Source organism: Piliocolobus tephrosceles, chromosome 8 (assembly GCF_002776525.5).
Source record: "Piliocolobus tephrosceles isolate RC106 chromosome 8, ASM277652v3, whole genome shotgun sequence".
Lineage (NCBI taxonomy): Eukaryota > Metazoa > Chordata > Mammalia > Primates > Cercopithecidae > Piliocolobus > Piliocolobus tephrosceles.
Genome location: NC_045441.1, coordinates 7,689,350 through 7,707,315, shown reverse-complemented (window position 1 = coordinate 7,707,315; position 17,966 = coordinate 7,689,350). Strand labels below are relative to the sequence as shown.

General features: G+C 42.1%; 1 protein-coding gene across 13 annotated transcripts in view; it reads right to left on the bottom strand.

Moving 5' to 3' along the window:
* Positions 1-17,966, bottom strand: part of TRRAP (transformation/transcription domain associated protein) — a 134,880-nt gene that overhangs the window by 105,530 nt on the left and 11,384 nt on the right. For all 13 annotated transcript variants that reach the window (XM_023192015.1, XM_023192017.1, XM_023192008.1 and 10 more), the window contains 10 exons: positions 17,105-17,215; positions 15,298-15,402; positions 13,954-14,037; positions 12,013-12,069; positions 9,660-9,785; positions 8,007-8,084; positions 7,739-7,827; positions 6,784-6,880; positions 2,977-3,115; positions 1,512-1,590 (listed from right to left, as the gene is read on the bottom strand). In XM_023192015.1, coding sequence (XP_023047783.1) covers positions 1,512-1,590; positions 2,977-3,115; positions 6,784-6,880; positions 7,739-7,827; positions 8,007-8,084; positions 9,660-9,785; positions 12,013-12,069; positions 13,954-14,037; positions 15,298-15,402; positions 17,105-17,215 — 965 coding nt within the window. The remainder of the gene's footprint in view (positions 1-1,511; positions 1,591-2,976; positions 3,116-6,783; positions 6,881-7,738; positions 7,828-8,006; positions 8,085-9,659; positions 9,786-12,012; positions 12,070-13,953; positions 14,038-15,297; positions 15,403-17,104; positions 17,216-17,966) is intronic.

The following is a 17,966-nucleotide window of genomic DNA, read 5'->3' as shown; positions in this document are numbered from 1 at the left end:
GGAGCTGTATGGGGTGGCGTGCTGCAGCAGGTTGGGGAGGGGAGCTGCAGGAGCCAGTGTGGCCGCAGCAAGTCAGAGAGGAAGGACCAACACAAGATGTAGAACAGGTGGACAGAGCCAAATCACACTGAGACTCAAATGCTATGGTCAAGAGTTTGGGTTTTGTCTAAGGACAACAGAAAGCTACTGGAGGGCTTCGAGCAGGAGTAACATAATCTAACATCCAATTCTAAGCAGGTTCAACCCCAAGTTACAAAAAATGTCTATTTTATAACAACATTGTCTACAGAAAACAGTGAAAAAACTGTATCATATTCAAAGGATCCTAAACATTTTTCAAAAGATCCATCACACCTTCCTCACTGGAAGCAAAATATGACAAATATTGATCCATTTTATAATGTAAAGATGATTAAATGTTAATTTTATGCTTTAGAAATAGTAACCATTATCACTTTTTTTTTTTTTGAGACAGAGTTTCGCTTTTATTGCCCAGGCTGGATTGCAATGGCGTGACCTCGGCTCACCACAACCTCTACCTCCTGGGTTCAAGCAATTCCCCTGCCTCAGCCTCCCGATTAGCTGGGATTACAGGCATGCGCCACCACACCCGGCTAATTTTGTATTTTTAGTAGAGACGGGGTTTCTTCATGTTGGTCAGGCTGGTCTCAAACTCCCGACCTCAGGTGATCCGCCCACCTCGGGCTCCCAAGGTGCTGGGATTATAGGCGTGAGCCACTGTGCCTGGACACAACTACTTTTTTTTTTTTTTAAGTGTAAGAAACAAAGATTATACGGACATACATTAAGATATTAGCAACATTACTCCATCTCCCTGTGCAGGACCAAAAGGTTTTCTTCCCTTCTATCTTCCAGGTAGGTTATCACAAAAAAAAATTTTTTAACGAAAAAAGATGCATTATACAAAAAGCAAAAAACAGTAATAAAGTCAGATAAAGTTTTACCTAAAATTTAAATCAAGATGATTACTCTGATTTCTTCCTTTAAGCTAAAGAACAAAAAGTAATCTAAGGGCTTTCCAAAAATCCTGCAATTCTTGGCTGGGCACAGTGGCTCACACCTGTAATCCCAGCACTTGGAGGCTGAGGCAGGCAGATCACCCGAGGTCAGGAGTTTAAGACCAGCCTGGCCAACATGGTGAAACCCCATCTCTACTAAAAATATAAAAATTAGCCAGGTGTGGTGGTAGGCACCTGTAATCCCAGCTACTCGGGCAGCTGAGGCAGGGAGAATTGCTTGAACCCAGGAGGCAAAGGTTGCAGTGAGTCGAGTTTGCACCCCTACACTCCAGGCTAGGTGACAGAGTGAGACTGAGCCTCAAAATAAATAAATAAATAAATAAAACAAAAACAAAAATCCTGCAGTCGTAAACCTAACAGGTGTGTCAAGGCCCAACAGCCTGTGTTCACTGAAACACGTGTAACATGAAGTGCCAGTAACTGATGTTCCTGACATTTAACCAATCAGATATTACTGGTTTAATCTCGTACCTTAGAGTCTCTCGGGCAGTATATCCTGAGCCAATTAGTATGGATTCATCAAACAGCTTGTCCATGCAAGGAATGAACTCTAGAAGACAAACATCCATTGCACAAATCACTAAAAAAACCAATTACACATTAAATTACTTTATAGTGCTTTCAAAAGTAGCTAGCCCGCAGTCTGATATGCAACCCAGGCCTGAAAAGGGACAGAGAGGAGACCAGAAAGGCACAAATGCTATTTCAGTCTAACACAGCAGCTCTACTAGGCCACACCAGCCACCTGCTGTCAAAGATGCAGTCAGGGTCATGTTCAGGGTCAGAGATCAAATTAAGAATAAATCAGCTTGGAGTCCCCAGGCAGAGATTTCACCTCTGGCACTTAACCGTGGGCACATCCCACCGTCCTTAAACATTGCCACCACCCTCCCAACCAGTTTGGAGAAGAGAACGGGATCTCTTAAATGCTCCTTTACTACCCTGAAGCATACTGAGAAGACCTAAGAATGTTTCTCTATATAAATCACAAAGGTCCAGGCATTTTTACAATGTTCTCACAGGTATGAGTCCCAGGTTACGGTTCCCGATTCCCTGGATGATGCTCACCAGAATCCCCGCCGGGGTTCCTCTCTTGCTCTATTCCTGCAGGTGGAACCACCCCTAAACTTACTCTCTGCGCCCTTGCAGGCCTGAACCTAACCAGGGTTCTATAGAAACAGCCGGTCACCACTCAGGGACAATTCAGGCTTCTGAGGATATGCAGATGGGGCAGCGACAGCATGTCCACACTTGCCCTGGGGAGCTCTATTAATACAATGATCCCAAAGGGTGTACAGGTTCTGCAATAAACCTGACACAAAGCCAGCTGCAGTAAGTCAAATAAAGCACACTTTCCACCAGCTCATAGCCATTGAGGGTCACACCTGTCCCAGCACTTTGGAAGGCTGAGGAGGGCACATCACTTGAGGTCAGGAGTTCGAGACCAGTCTGGTCAACACGGTGAAATCCCCTCTACTAAAAATAAAACAACCAGGCATGGTGGTGGGTGCCTGTAATTCCAGCTACTTGGGAGGCTGAGACATGAGAACCGCGCCTGGCTGAGATCTGATGGTTTTAAAAACGGGAGTTTCTCTGCACAAGCTCTTTCTTTGCCTACCACCATCCACTAAGGTGTGACTTGCTCCTCCTTGCTTTCTGCCATGACTGTGAGGCCTCCCCAGCCATGTGGAACTGTAAGTCCATTAAACCTTTTTTTGGTAAATGCCCAGTCTCGGGTATGTCTTTATCAGCAGCGTGGAAACAGACTAATACAGGGAGGCAGAGAAGGAGAGAAAAGAGGGGAAAGAACAAACCCAAGACAGCAATGAAGGAAGCAGGGATACATGGAAACCTCGCAACACAACTATGGAACATCAGCCGAGTCCCCAAAGACGGCTGTAGCATCGGCATTCAAGACAAGACAGGTCGGACGTACGGTTTCTCAGCTCTGTGGTGAGGATGTGTTTGGCAGCAATCAGAAGCTCCTTTCTGAGGTGTGCAGTCTCTGCTGGACAATTTGAAAGTAACTGGAGCATTCCTTTCACCATCTGCTGAGAATACTTAGTCACCAACTCCTGTAAGAACAGAGTGAACCAACAGAGTTACACGGATAGGAGAGTGTTAAGAAAAATTAAAATGTTATTAGCTTCTTAAAAATTCAGTAAGACCTTTGGGAGGCCGAGGTGGGTGGGTCGCATGAGGTCAGGAGTTCGAGACCAGTCTGGCCAACATGGTGAAACCCCATCTTTACTAAAAATACAAAAATTAGCTGGGTGTGGTGGCGCATGCCTGTAATCCCAGCTACTTGGAAGGCTGAGGCACAAAAATCGCTTGAACCTGTGAGGAGAAGGTTGCAGTGAGCCCAGATGACGCCACTGCACTCCAGCCTGGGCGAAAGAGTGAGACTCTTGTCTCCAAAAAAAAAAAAAAAAAAAAAAACATTAAGACTAAGCTTGACTCAAGTGACCCTCACAAAGTAGCAGGCCTACTTACACAGCAATATCCAAGAAGTTTTAATGGTATGTGTGTGCATGTATACAATGCCATACGGGAAGGAGGTATAGCTACAGAGCAGTCTCTTTTACATGGTGAGACTGTGGATGCCTTCTTTGTACTTCTCTGTATTTTCCCAACTTTCAACAGTGAACATGTTTTACTTTCACTGTTGAACAGAAAGACAATTAAGTACTGAAAGATTTTTATTTTTTAGAGATGAGGTCTCGCTCTGCTGTTCAGGCTTAAGTGTGGTAGTATGATCAAGGCTCACTGCAGCCTCGACTTCCTGGGCTCACGCCATCCTCCCACCTCAGTAGCTGGGACTAAGGGTGCATACCACTATGCCTGACTAATTTTCATTTTTTTTTTTAGACATGGGGTCTCGCTATGTTGCCCAGGCTGGCCTCTAACCCATGGGCTCAAGCAATCCTCCCACCTTGGCCTCTCAGACTGCTGGAATTATACACATGAGCCACCATGCCAGGCTTGTAAGATTTTTTAAAGGTAATTGCTTGTTTACTCAGTCATCCCAGTAATGTAGGTTGTGAACAACAGTGGAGCCAACTTGAGCCAACTCAGAACAGCTCTAATCACAATCTTCTTTTGGGGTGTCAGCAGAAGGCCACTCACCAAGATAACGCAAGCTGACTAACATGTCAAGGGGTACCTAATTTAGACTTTTTACACCAAATGTTCCATTTTCGTCATGTAAGCTATCATTATCTAGTTATATACATTAAAATTAAGGGGGAAAAGGTTACAAATGCTTTCAAAAGTAGTTTTTATTCTAAACAATTCAGCACCTGTTTTAATTTTTTTTTTTTTTTTTTTTTTTTGAGACAGAGTCTTGCTCTGTCGCCCGGACTGGAGTGCAGTGGCCGGATCTCAGCTCACTGCAAGCTCCGCCTCCCGGGTTTACGCCATTCTCCTGCCTCAGCCTCTCGAGTAGCTGGGACTACAGACGCCCGCTACCTCGCCCGGCTAGTTTTTTGTATTTTTTAGTAGAGACGGGGTTTCACCGTGTTAGCCAGGATGGTCTCGATCTCCTGACCTCGTGATCCGCCCGTCTCGGCCTCCCAAAGTGCTGGGATTACAGGCTTGAGCCACTGCGCCCGGCCTTTAATTTTTATTTTTCTGAAATAAAAGTCTTACAAAAAGCATAAATTACAATCCAATTCCACTGATATATATGAGTACTGAATTTATTCCATACTATAGAACAATCATGTAAGAATTCTTTTCAAAAACACTAACAGGAGATAAGGTATTTTTTCCTTCAAGTTCTTATGATTTAAGTAAGAACACAACTATGCACGAAAAAAATGAAACAAAAATCCACCATACAGGCTCCTCAGAAAAGCACCCAGAATTTCATTAGTTTTACTGATAATGCTCCACCACACAGGCTCCTTAAAAAAGCACCCAAAACTTCTTTATCAGTTTTATTGATAATGCCTTTTAAATTCCAATCTCTCTCACACCTAGCTGCCACAACACACAACTTTTAACAGCAGCAAAAGTCAATGAACCAAATAGGTCCATACAAAAATCTGCGTGTAAATGTGTATAGTTGCTTTATTAATAATGGCCAAAAATGAAACAGGCAAATCCATAAGGACAGAAAGTACATTCATGGTTGCCAAGAGCATGTAGTCAGGGAAGGCTGCTGATGGGAGAGGGTTTCTTTTTGGGGTGATGACATTATTCTAAAATTGGATGGTGGTAATGATACATATCTGTGGCTAAACTACTTAATTGTACACTTAAAGAGGTGGAATTTTATGATACATAAACTACATCTCAATAAAGCTGGTTTTAGGCCTGGCTCACGCCTATAATCCCAGCACCTTGGGAGGCTAAGGTGGGCAGATCACTTGAGGCCAGGGGTTCGAGACCAGCCTGGGCAACATGGCCAAACCTCACCTCTACAAAAAATACAAAAATTAGCCAGGCGTGATAGTGCATGCCTGTAATCACAGCTACTCCAGTGGCTGAGGCACAAGAATAGTTTGAACCAGTGAGGCAGAGGCTGCAGTGACCTGAGATTGTGCCACTGCACTCCAGCCTGGGCAACAGAATGAGACTCTGTGTCAAAAAATAGTAAGTAAGGCTGGGCACGGTGGCTCAAGCCTGTAACCCCAGCACTTTGGGAGGCCGAGACGGGTGGATCATGTGGTCAGGAGATCAAGACCATCCTGGCTAACACGGTGAAACCCCGTCTCTACTATAAAATACAAAAAACTAGCCGGGCGAGGTGGCGGGCTCCTGTAGTCCCAGCTACTCGGGAGGCTGAGGCAGGAGAATGGCAGGAACCTGGGAGGCAGAGCTTGCAGTGAGCTGAGATCCGACCACTGCACTCCAGCCTGGGTGACAGAGCAAGACTCTGTCTCAAAAAAAGAAAAAAAAAATTGTAAGTAAATAAATAATAAAGCTGTTTTTAAAAACATTAGAAATAATCTGAATACTCATCAGTTGGTGAATGGATAAACACATACCGTGATACATCCACACAAGGAAATTCTACCACTGCGGATTGATTTGCATCCTCTTAAAATTCCCATGTGAAAGCCCTAACTCCAAATGCGACTGTATCTGGACACAGAGTATTCAGGAGGGGATGAAAGTTCAGTGAGGTCACGGGGCTGCAGCCGGTATCTGGCAGGACTGTGGCCATGTGAGAGGAGGAGGAGAGAACTCTCCCTCTCTGTTCACCATTGTGAGGACACAGCAGAAGACGGCTGTCTGCAAGGCAGGAAGAAAGCCCTCACAGAAACCTTGATCTCAAACTTCCAGCCTTCAGAACTGTGAGACAACTGCTGCCCTGTAAGCGACCTAGCCTATGGGATTTTTGTTAAGGCTGCCAAGCAAAGACAACTACACAGCAACAAAAGGTCATCAGTAAAACAAGGTCCTATCTCAACATTACTGCTAAGTGAAAGAAGCCAGACTTAAAAGGTTGCAGAGATCAGACACTGGACATTTCTATTTATATGACATTCTAGAAAGGACAAAACTATGGGGACCAAATAAATTCGTGGGTTTGCCAAGGAATGGAGGTGGTGGGAAGAAACTGACAACAAATGCATAACAATGGAATTTTGGAGGGTGATGGAAACGTACTGTATTTTGATGTGTTAGTAATGATTGCCAACATCTGTCAATTCCTAGAACTGTACACCCACAAAAGGTGATTTTCATTGTATGTAAACTATCTCAGTAAACCTGACATAAGAGTCAATGACCTTACCTGGTAAATCCTGATGATGTAAGCTAAAAATGACAATGTTTTAATCTGAGCAGCAATGAAGTCAGCATACAACTCCTTGTTGTAAAGCTTATGTTGCCTGAATAAGAAGAGAATAAAAATATTACCTCTCAATTTCGGGTGGTATTAGTATTAATTAAAAGCCTGTAACCATCACTAAACCCAAAAGATTGATTTCCACACAGACCCAAGCAATACAGCAGCAATAGTAAAGGTGTCTACACTTTTCGTGCAATTCCAAATAACATACAAGTTTTAAGGGAACACACCCAACAGTTCTCCAACCCCTTCCATAGCAGTTACAACATGAATCCCACAAAGCCAGTGCCAGGCTGGTCTACTCAATCCGCAGAAAGAATTCGTGTAACATCTGCTCAGTGCAAGACCCCGACTACGGCCGTGGCCATGGCCAAAGAGGATTCCTCCTCAGATCCTGCCCTCAAATGACACAGCCAGTTTGGCTCCAAGTCAGGAGAGTGCATGAAGACAAGTCTCAGGAGGAACATCCTTAGGTTTGAGAAAAGGCTTCACCGAGAGGCTTCAAAGGATGAACACAGCCTATCTGGAGATGAAGGCTGACAGGGAACGGAGGGTGTAAAGAACATTCTAGCGCTCAAGCTGAACAATCAGCAAGAACAAAGACTTGAAGATGAGCAAGGTTTGGATATGCCACAGCTGTTATTGAGCACAGCTCACACCTGACAACGTTTCTAATTTACAACACACCAAAATACGAGCTATTATCTCATCTTTCCAAATTAAGAACAAAAATAGCTAAAACTGTCATCCCTGAAATACAGGTGCAAAAAGTCAAGAGTGCGTATAATTTTACCAAAATTTTATCACTCATAATTTTCATGTCTTAAGAATGACAACAGCAAGTGTATTTTTATTTGGAATCCAGGCACCGTGGCAGCTGGCTACACTGACGCCTCACCTGGCTTGTGCAGACACCTGAATGGCAATGGTGTTCATGATCAAGGGCACAAACTCAGCAACAACATTGTGGATGTTCAGTTTGTAGAGCTAAAAGCAAAAATACCAGATTTTCATACATCTACACTCTGCTATGACAACAAAATTTGGCATACCAAAGAATCATCACATTATTTAGCATGTGTGTATTCTACACATCTTTTTGCCCCAGATGTCAATTTTCTCATAAGAAGCCCAAAACCCGAGAGACTAATGAGCAGTACACATACCTGATACATTAAAACAACAATGATGGGCAATTCTGCCAACACTTTCAGAGAAAGTGATCCCCTCGGAATGATGGAATGCTAGAAGACAGAAATGGGTAGGAGCTGGGTTACCATTGCAGCATTTAAAATAGCCCCCACCAGTGCCCACTGAGCATCACCCACTGAAAGAGAGAGAACAGAAAACAGTGACACCCCTTTGTAAATATTTGTGATGAAAGATCCAAACTATGTTAAAAACAAACAATGCAGAACTATCATTTAATGTAATTTAATATGAAAGTTAGTTTTGTTTTTTTTTTTTTGAGATGGGAGTCTCACTCTTGCCAGGCTGGAGGGCAGTGGTACAATCTCGGCTCACTACAGCCTCCACCTCCTGGGTTCAACCAATTCTCCTGCCTCAGCCTCCCAAGCAGCTGGGATTACAGGCACGAACCACCACGCCCAGCTAATTTTTGTGTGTTTTAGTAGAGACGCAGTTTTGCCTTGTTGGCCAGGCTGGTCTCAAACTCCCGACTTCAGGTCATCTGCCCACCTCAGTCTCCTGAAGTGCTGGGATTACAGGCATGTGCCGCCGTGCCCAGCCTAAAGGTTTTCATAATTTTCTACATAATCATTTGTAAAAGCTTCAGGAAAATATGTTGAAACTTGGAAATTCAAATCACCTGAGAAATTTTTAAAACAAATACCTATGATTTTACTTATTTAAAAGAACAGCACAAAGTACAATTTACCCAGCAGTTTTATTCAAAGATATTTATAAAGAGAAAATGCTTACAAATAGAAAAGTGCAACAGCCCTAATACATAAGGACTCATGAAACAAGGAAAATGTTAGGCTCAAAATACAAATAGGCAATGGACATGAACAGACAAGGAAAAAAAGAAAATACAAAGAAATGATACTCAGAAAACAAATTTCTAATTAAGAACAATGAAAGGAGGAAAGCTTTATTCAAAGTTTCTCGTTCATCCTAGCACAAACTGAAACACTCTGTACAACCATTTCAGCAAAACAAACATGGATAATATTAATTCAATCACAAAAACTGTCATAGTAAATGCTCAAAACATGTTACCTATGTGGCAGACACCACAAATATACGATACATTACCTGCGGACCATGCCAGCATTACCTTCACAAAGTCCGTGAGACAGGTTTTTCAGATAACGAGAGGAAAAATAAGGTCAGAACGCAGGTTCGTTAACTTTCCTGGAGTCAGAAAACCCCAGTGGGTGGGGCCGGGACATTGTACTGGAGCTCTCTGTCCCAGAGCCCACACTCTCAGTCACTGAGCTATACACTTTTATCTATAGTTTAAGGGACTTTATTTATGTCAAAAGACTCAAAGCTAAGGGACAGAACAGACACCCCACACCTGGTCTGCTGCTGTTCCCAGCAGGGTGATCCTGGGTTTCAATAACAACCTCATCTTTCTAGCCTGGCATCAATGACACCGGACAGGTCATTTTCACCCCTCCCAGGCTGCAGAGAAGGACCAGTGATGCTTTGCCAGGCACACATGTTTATTTGTCTTAAATGCCTCCACGTATTTAAGGGGAAAAAAAAAGGAAAAAACTTAAATGGTTTAACAGGCCAGTATCTTAAACTACAGGAGCCACCGGTAGAAACAACTCAGTTAGCGAGACACTTACTGTTCGAGTCTCGCTGTCCTCACGCTCCGGGTTGACTTTCACAGCAATTGTCGTTATCATACCAACCATTTCTGGGGGAGGCACTGTGTTCTCGGGGATCACTTGAGGGTTCTCAAAGTAGCGGTTCTACATAAAAATAATAAAAATATTTTTCCTAAAGTCAAACCCAATATTCATTCCAAAAAAAAAAAAAAGCAAAAAAAACACCTGACTCTTTGGTGGAAAAAAATAGAATGTTCTACATTTTTATGCTGCACCAACTCCACAGGATTTGGGCTCAGTCATTCATTTTCCAATCCCCCTTAAAGCCTAAACCAACACACCACTAGATGTTTACTCTTCCCACAGGACCATACAGATAACACAACAGGGACCAGGTTCTCCATCTTCAACAACGGAAGACCAAAGCTTATCTAAAAGTATTTTCTGCTCCTTTTTCCCTGGCTAATAAATGATTGAATACAAACCATATCACATTCCTACCACAGTGAGGTAGGAAAGAAGGCACTCCATCCCTCTTGGGAAGAAACTATGGGCTGGCAGTCCCCACTGATTAACTTTTCACTCTCTAAATAGAGATCCAAGAGTGAACAAACAAAACACAGGACATTTTTTTTTTTTTCTCGAGACAAGAGTCTCACTCTGTCGCCCAGGCTGGAGTGCAGTGGTACGATCTTGGCTCCCTGTAACTTCCGCCTCCCAGGTTCAAGCAATTCTCCCGCCTCAGCCTCCCAAGTAGTTGGGATCACTGGCACGCACCACCATGCCTGGCTAATTTTTGTATTTTTAGTAGAGACTGGGTTTTTCACCATGTTGGCCAGGCTGGTCTCGAACTCCCAGCATCAGGTGACCCACCCACCTGGGCCTCCCAAAGTGCTGGGACTGCAGGGGTGAGCCACTGCACCTGGCCAGAACACAGGACATTTTTAAAAGCCAGGACCTCACTGCCATCGTTCACTCTCAGTGGATTTTGGATTTCACGTTCAACAAGGCAGTGGCCTATGAAAAGCAGTGCTCAGGCTCTGACAGGAGAGCAGGCGGCGGGACGCGACAACTAAAAGTCACTAATTTTAAGTTTTATACACTCTCCCCAGACTGAAATCCTTTAAATGCCAAAGAGTCAATTTTATCCTATATCAATTTAAAAACTGTTTTTTTTGTTTGTTTGTTTGTTTTTGTTTTTGAGAGGGAGTCTTGTTTTGTTGCCCAGGCTGGAGTGAGTGCAGTGGCATGATCTTGGCTCCTGGCAAGCTCCGCCTCCCAAGTTCACACCATTCTCCTGCCTCAGCCTCCCAAGTAGCTGGGACTACAGGCGCCCGCCACTACACCCGGCTAATTTTTTTGTATTTTTAGTAGAGATGGGGTTTCACCATGTTAGCCAGGATGGTCTCAATCTCCTGACCTCATGATCCACTTGCCTCAGCCTCCCAAAGTGCTGGGATTACAGGCATGGGTAAAAACTTTTTAAAGATTAAAAAAGAAATCGTTAGGCTGCTTGCAGTGGCTCGCCCCTATAATCCCAGCACTCTGGGAGGCTGAGGCAGGTGGATAACCTGAGGTCAGGAGTTCAAGACCAGCCTGACAGACATGGTGAAACCCCGTCTCTACTAAAACTACAAAATTAGCTGGGTGGAGTGCTGCACGCCTGTAATTCCAGCTACTTGGGAGGCTGAGGCAGGAGAACTGCTTGAACTCAGAAGGTGGAGGCTGCAGTGAGCAGAGATTGCGCCACTCTACTCCAGCCTGGGCAGAGACCCAGTCTCCCCACATCCCCTGCCGAAAAAAAAAAAAAAAAAAAAGAATTATGATTCCCAGAAGACGAGTCTGGAAGAAGCTGTTCTTCTGGCAAGAGTGTTTACTTCTAATAAGCGGGAAGGAGATGAGGAGATTTTCCTTTTCTACTCCACAAACCTGTATACTGTGGCACTGCTTATAAGAGTTAATGAGATCGAAAAAAAATGTTGGTAAAATTTTAAAAAAACACTAAAAATATACACCACCTCCCCAAAAAGTCTTCAAGCCTATAAATTCAACCGTCTTTAAAATGCACAAAGTGAAAAACAAAAGCAAATTCTCCATGTCAATGGTTGCTTACAAGTAAATGAATTATGAAAAGTTTTTTTCCAAAATTGTGACAATAAAAATATATTGCCTTTATGTACAAAAAAAGTACTTACATGAAAGAGAGAAACTAAAAAAGCTATTGTTTTGAATGGCTGACTTATCAACCTAGCTTTTAACCATCACTAAACATTCCCCATTCTAAAATAGTATCCCCTCCCCAAACACTATTTCCCCAACCCAAATGAAGTATAAACAAATGTAACTAATTAAAACCAAAGGGAAAACATACCACTACTTTTGGAAGCTCCTTGTAAATCTGTTTCACGAAATCCAGAAAATGATGAATCTAAAAAAAGCAGATACTTTCATTACAGGAAGATATTCATAAACAGAAAATACCTATAATAAATAAGAAAAGTTGTAATTGTCTTACTACATAAGAACTCATAAGAGAGGTAAGGAAAATGGTGGGCTCAAGATACAAATAGGCAATGGATGTGAACAAACAAACAAAAAATAAGTAAATATAAAGTACTGATAAACAGAAAACAAGTTTCAGATTCAGGAAGAGCATAGAGTTGAAAATTAAAATAAATGCCAGTTTTTGCCTTTCAAAAAACAGTAATACACATGCTTGACAGGATGGAATGAGAGACAGACTCTCATACTGTGGGACCATAAACTACTAAAACCTTTCTAGAAATCAGTTTAACACAGGAACATTAAAACTTCAATGCTTCTGCCTTGGTAATTCTCCTACAAAGCTAGTCTATGAAATAATTTGAAACAAAGGTATTCCATAATAATCATTAAAATAAGAAGTGTGAAATACCTTCAATATCCAGAAATAAGGACACCCATAAGAAAGAATACTCTGTACCCATTAAAAAATAATTGTGGCTGGGCACATGGCTCATGCCTACAATCCTGACACTTTGGGAGGCGGAGACTAGAGGATCACTCGAGGCCAGGAGTTTTAGACCAGCCTGGGCAACATAGAGAGACCCTGTCTCTACAAAAAAAAATTTTTTTTAATTGTATACAGAATTTTTTATGACTGTGAAAATGCTTACACTTAACATAAAGTGATCAAGCTATACGATGTTATATACAGTATTACCACAATTATGCAGAAAATATACAAACACATTAAGGTGAGAAAAAGGAAAGAAAAGGCCGGGTGTGGCAGTTCACGCCTATAATCCCAGCACTTTGGGAGGCTGAGGTGGGCGGAACACATAAGGTCAGGAGTAACAGACCAGCCTGGCAACATGGTGAAACCCCATCTCTACTAAAAATACAAAAAAAAAAAAAAATTAGCTGGATGTGGTGGCATGAGCCTGTAGTCCCACCTACTCGGGGAGGCTGAGATAGGAGAATCGCTTGAATCCGGGAGGCGGAGGTTGCAGTGAGCCGAGATTGTGCCACTGCACTCCAGCCTGAGTGACAGAGGAAGACTCATCTCAAAAAAAACAAAAAACAAAAAACAAAAAAAAAAGAAAAAGAAAAGGAAAGAAAATCACCAAGATATAAACTCCTGTTTTTGAGATGGCAGGAATCCTATTTCATCTTTATGCTTTTAATTTCTATTTTAAGTAATTTAATTCAATAAATAATTTTTAATTGTAACAAGTAATTCAATTTCTATATTAAATCATCTGTAATAGGCACTTACTTAGGTTATCATCAGAGAAGATATAATTATGGTAAATGTATACTTGCTGCTTACTGTATAGGTAGATGCCAATCTACCTATACAGTAAGCACTCTGCTAAGAACTTTAAATTTTATGCCTAATTCCTCAAATGACATTTTAAGGATGTCATTTTACAGAAAAATTTCTAAAAGGTTACAAACTTAACCAGTGTCACACAGCTACTGAATTGCAGAGGTGAGATTCAAACCCGGCTCTGGCTTCAGAGCCCACATCTTAATCCCTGTACAACATAAAATGACTTGTACATCATACGCATAAATACCAGAACAGCCCAACTAACCTGTCAGTTTGGTCATTTAATACATTTCAACTACGGAACCAATTCAGCAAAGTATTGATAAATACATTTTTTTTTAAGTCAATATTAAACTCATAAGAACTGCCCCAAACTTAGGCTATATTTCTACACTTGAAAACAGCATGTGTTCAGTCAACTTTGAGAAAGCAAAAAAATTCACAGAAGGAACATGCTGACACACTTTATAAATGCTATCAGGATTTTAAACAACTTACTTCTTGTGTGATCGGTGGCCTGAACTGTTTGTGTAGCTCGATAATTATTCTTAGACAAATAAGAACATTTTCTTCATTTTCCGTCTAAAAAAAAGCATTTAAAGAAAGTTATACTTCTGACGACTAGCTTTAAAGGCTAATTTTCTAAGCAGTTTCTGCACACACACTTTCCATCAACCAGCTTCTGTTGGATTTGCTGAAAATTTACCAGCTCACAGAACACAGTTGTTCCAGACAGAAAGCTTCGTGAGCCATAAGAAGGGAATCTCACCAGCCAGCTCTGCATGAGTAACCTGGACAGGGGCTTCACTGGCCTTCATGGCAAGTGGCACCAGGAGCTAAGGACTTCCTGGCCCAAATGACACTTTCCGTTGTTGGACAATATTGTGAAAAGACCAGTAAAGAATTATTGGGCAAGCACCATGGACTGGACCCTGTGCTAAGCACCTTACAAATGCTCTGTGAGGATGGGGTTCCATCTACATTTGACCTGTGAGGGAGCAAAATCTCAGGGGTTAAGCAATGTGGCTGGCATGACACAGCAACAAAGTGTCCCAGCCAAGACTGAATCCAAGCTCAACTTTCCAAGGGGCCCAGAAACACGACTGAAATCTAACTGCATCAAGACTGAGAGGGCGAGGTGGCTCACGCCTGTAATCTAAGCACTTTGGGAGGCCAAAGCAGGTGGATCACGAGGTCAGGAGTTCAAGACAAGCCTGACCAACATGGCGAAATCCTGTCTCTACTGAAAATACAAAAATCAGCTGGGCTTGGTGGCACGGGCCTGTAATCCCAGCTACTCGGGAGGTTGAGGCAGGAGAATCACTTGAACCCGGGAGGCGGAGGATACAGTGAGCGAAGATCACACCACTAACTCCAGACTGAGCGACACAGCGAGACTTCTCTCAAAAAAAAAAAAGACTAAGAGAAGCAAGAAAACAATTTCGGAGGTGCCAGATGGATTCGCCCTAAGGATGTCAGATACTCTTTATGAGCATCTACTAGATGTAATGCACCGCACTGGAGATACACACGGAAAGAACAATGCAAGTGAGCCACTCACTGGGCGTCTGTGGGCCCAAACCTGGCTCACCGTCCACAACCGTTTCAAAGATACCACTATGTCTAGCCAATTCCTCAGTTAACTCGATGATATTCAATTAAGTAAACTTTCTGAGTGGAGGAAATGGGGGAAAAGGGACATTAAGAAAAAGTTTTACTCCTGTGACTCGGAATTTGGGCAAAAGATAAAAACAGTTGTATAATGTTGAAATTTACCATAAAAAAAAATCAGTGAAAGTTTTACATGTGGCTATACGACAAGAATGAATTCTCAAAAGTTACCTCTAAAAAGCGAAACATCACAGACAAAACATTTTTTGTGTGAGGACGAAGATGTTCGTTGGTTGGTATTCTATGAATTATTTCAAGTACTAGCTTCCGCAGTTGCTGGCAAGAAAAAATAAATAAATGCAAGGATAAAAATACTTCCAAGCGTTCCAAATTAATTATCTTACACTCTGCAAGTGTCACACAGCTGTTTACACCCAGCACTAGCAACAAACCACCACCCTACAAGATGGACCCAATTTTTGAAACAGTCCTAGAAACTACTTAAATGTAACCCAAAGTAAGTACTGCAGATGATCATTTTCAGTATTTCTACAACTCTGTACCGACTCTTAATCGACTAAGCCAATTTCTCCTCTTCCATGGCTTATCAATAAGTCCAACAGACGGACACTGGTGTACGAACGTGGAGTCCACTGAAGATAAAAGAGCAAAACACAAACTGAACATAGTTTGGGATCTCCCCTTACCATCTCGCATTAGCTTCCATAATGCTATGACCAACCACCTTGGGCCCAAGGACTAGTTACATCATGAGCTGTGCTAAGCTTCTGCGATTCTGTCTGTGGAGCTGACAACTAAAACCTCAAACACATAAGGTCTTGCACCAGTATGGTATAAAAATGCTTTATTTACTAAGAAGCTGGTGTTATGGGAATGTTTTTTAAAAGTTCTTTTTAAGAACTACATGCTGAAATATTTATAGAAAAAGTGGTAGGCCGGGTGCAGTGGCCTGTAATCTCAACACTTTGGGAGGCCGAGGTGGGTGGATCACCTGAGGTCAGGAGTTCGAGACCAGCTTGGCCAACATGGTCTCTACTAAAATACAAAAACTAGCCGGGCATAGTAGTGTGCGCCTGTAATCCCAGCTACTTGGGAGGCTGAGGCAGGAGAATTGTTTGAACCTGGGAGACAGAGGTTGCAATGAGCTGAGTTCGTGCCACTGCACTCCAGCCTGGGTGACAGAGCGAGACTCTGCCTCAAAAAAAAAAAATATATATATATATATATATGTATATACATATATATACACACACGTGTGTGTGTGTGTGTATATATATATAATGGGACTATTTCTAAATGATCAAGGCAGGGAGGTACAAACAGTGTATTAGGGGTGTGTGGATAAAACAAAATTGACCATGAGCTATAAGAACTGACATTAGGCTAGGCGCAGTGGCTCACACCTGTAATACCAGAGTTTTGGGAGGCTGAGGAAGGAGGACCTATTGAGCTCAGGAGTTCAAGACCAGCCTGGGCAACACAGTAAGACACCCACTCTCCACAGAAAATTTTTTTAAAATTAGCCAGGCATTGTGGCGCACACCAGTAGTCCCAGCTACTGGGCAGACTGAGGTGGGAGGATCACCTGAGCCCAGGAAGTCAAGGCTGCAGTGAGCTGTGATGGCACCACTGCACTCCAGCCTGGGTGTCAGAGTGAGACTTTGTCTTTAAAAAAAAAAAAGAAATGACATTAATAAGATAATAAGATTGGAGTTGGGCAACAGGTATGGGAGGGGTCATTTCTTCTTCTGTATACATTTGCACTGGTCTATAACAAACAGTGTACACACATACGACATCAGTTGGCAAATGTGAATAATATAAATTGTAAGAGACATCCCAGACAAAAATCAAACCAAGACATGTAACTGAGGAGGCAGCGGTCTTGAACAAAGTTAGCCATATGTGATAAAACCTCTTTCATTTTTAAGTGGAACCGTAAATTTTCTGAGTTAATTCATAACTGGTCTCAATCCCAAAGCACCCTTGTCTTCTCAGTGGTATTTTTTTACATTACCTGTGCTGGTTTCTCCTGAAGAAACTGAACTTCTCCATCTTGAAGAAACGTAAGGAATCGAGGGATGATATGTTCTAGGAATGTAGAATACTGAGGAGATGACGTGACATTCTAATTGTGCAAAAATAAAAGAAGACCCCATTCAGTTATGTGTACGTATCTTCATTTCAAATTCACTCAATATAATAACTAACTGCAAAGGAATATAAAACATTTTAGCCAAAAGCAAATTTGTGCTATTGTATTATTTAGTAATAACATAATTTTAAATTAGGATGTTTGTATTTATGAAATCCAATTCAGGAGAACTAAATGCTAACTTTTACTATTAAAATTAGAACTATCAATGCTTTGGGAAATGCTGAACATGGAACCCATTCTAGCTTGGCTCTGCCACAATCTAAGTCTGAAACCTCTACGAAGTTATTTAGCTTCTACGTCTCAGTTTCTTGATCTGGAAAAATGAAGAGACTGAGCAAACTAACATATTAGTTAGATGTATATTCATTATGTACTAATTAGATGTATACTAATTACATTATAATCTAATCCATTATTGATCCTAGTACTGATTTTAAAAGGAGAATAGGAAGGGCTGGGCACTGTAGCTCATGCTTGTAATCCCACCACTTTGGGAGGCCGAGGCAGGAGGATCGCTTGAGCCCAGAAGTTCAAGACCAGCCTGGGCAACACAGCAAGACTCCATCTCTACAAAAAAAATTTTTTAAAGCTGGGAATTGTGGCACGTGCCTGTGCTGTGGTCTCAGCTACTCAGAGGGCTGAAGTAAAAGGATCACCTCAGACTAGGGGTTCAAGGCAGCAGTGAGCTATGATGGTGCCACTGCACTCCAGCCTGGGCAAC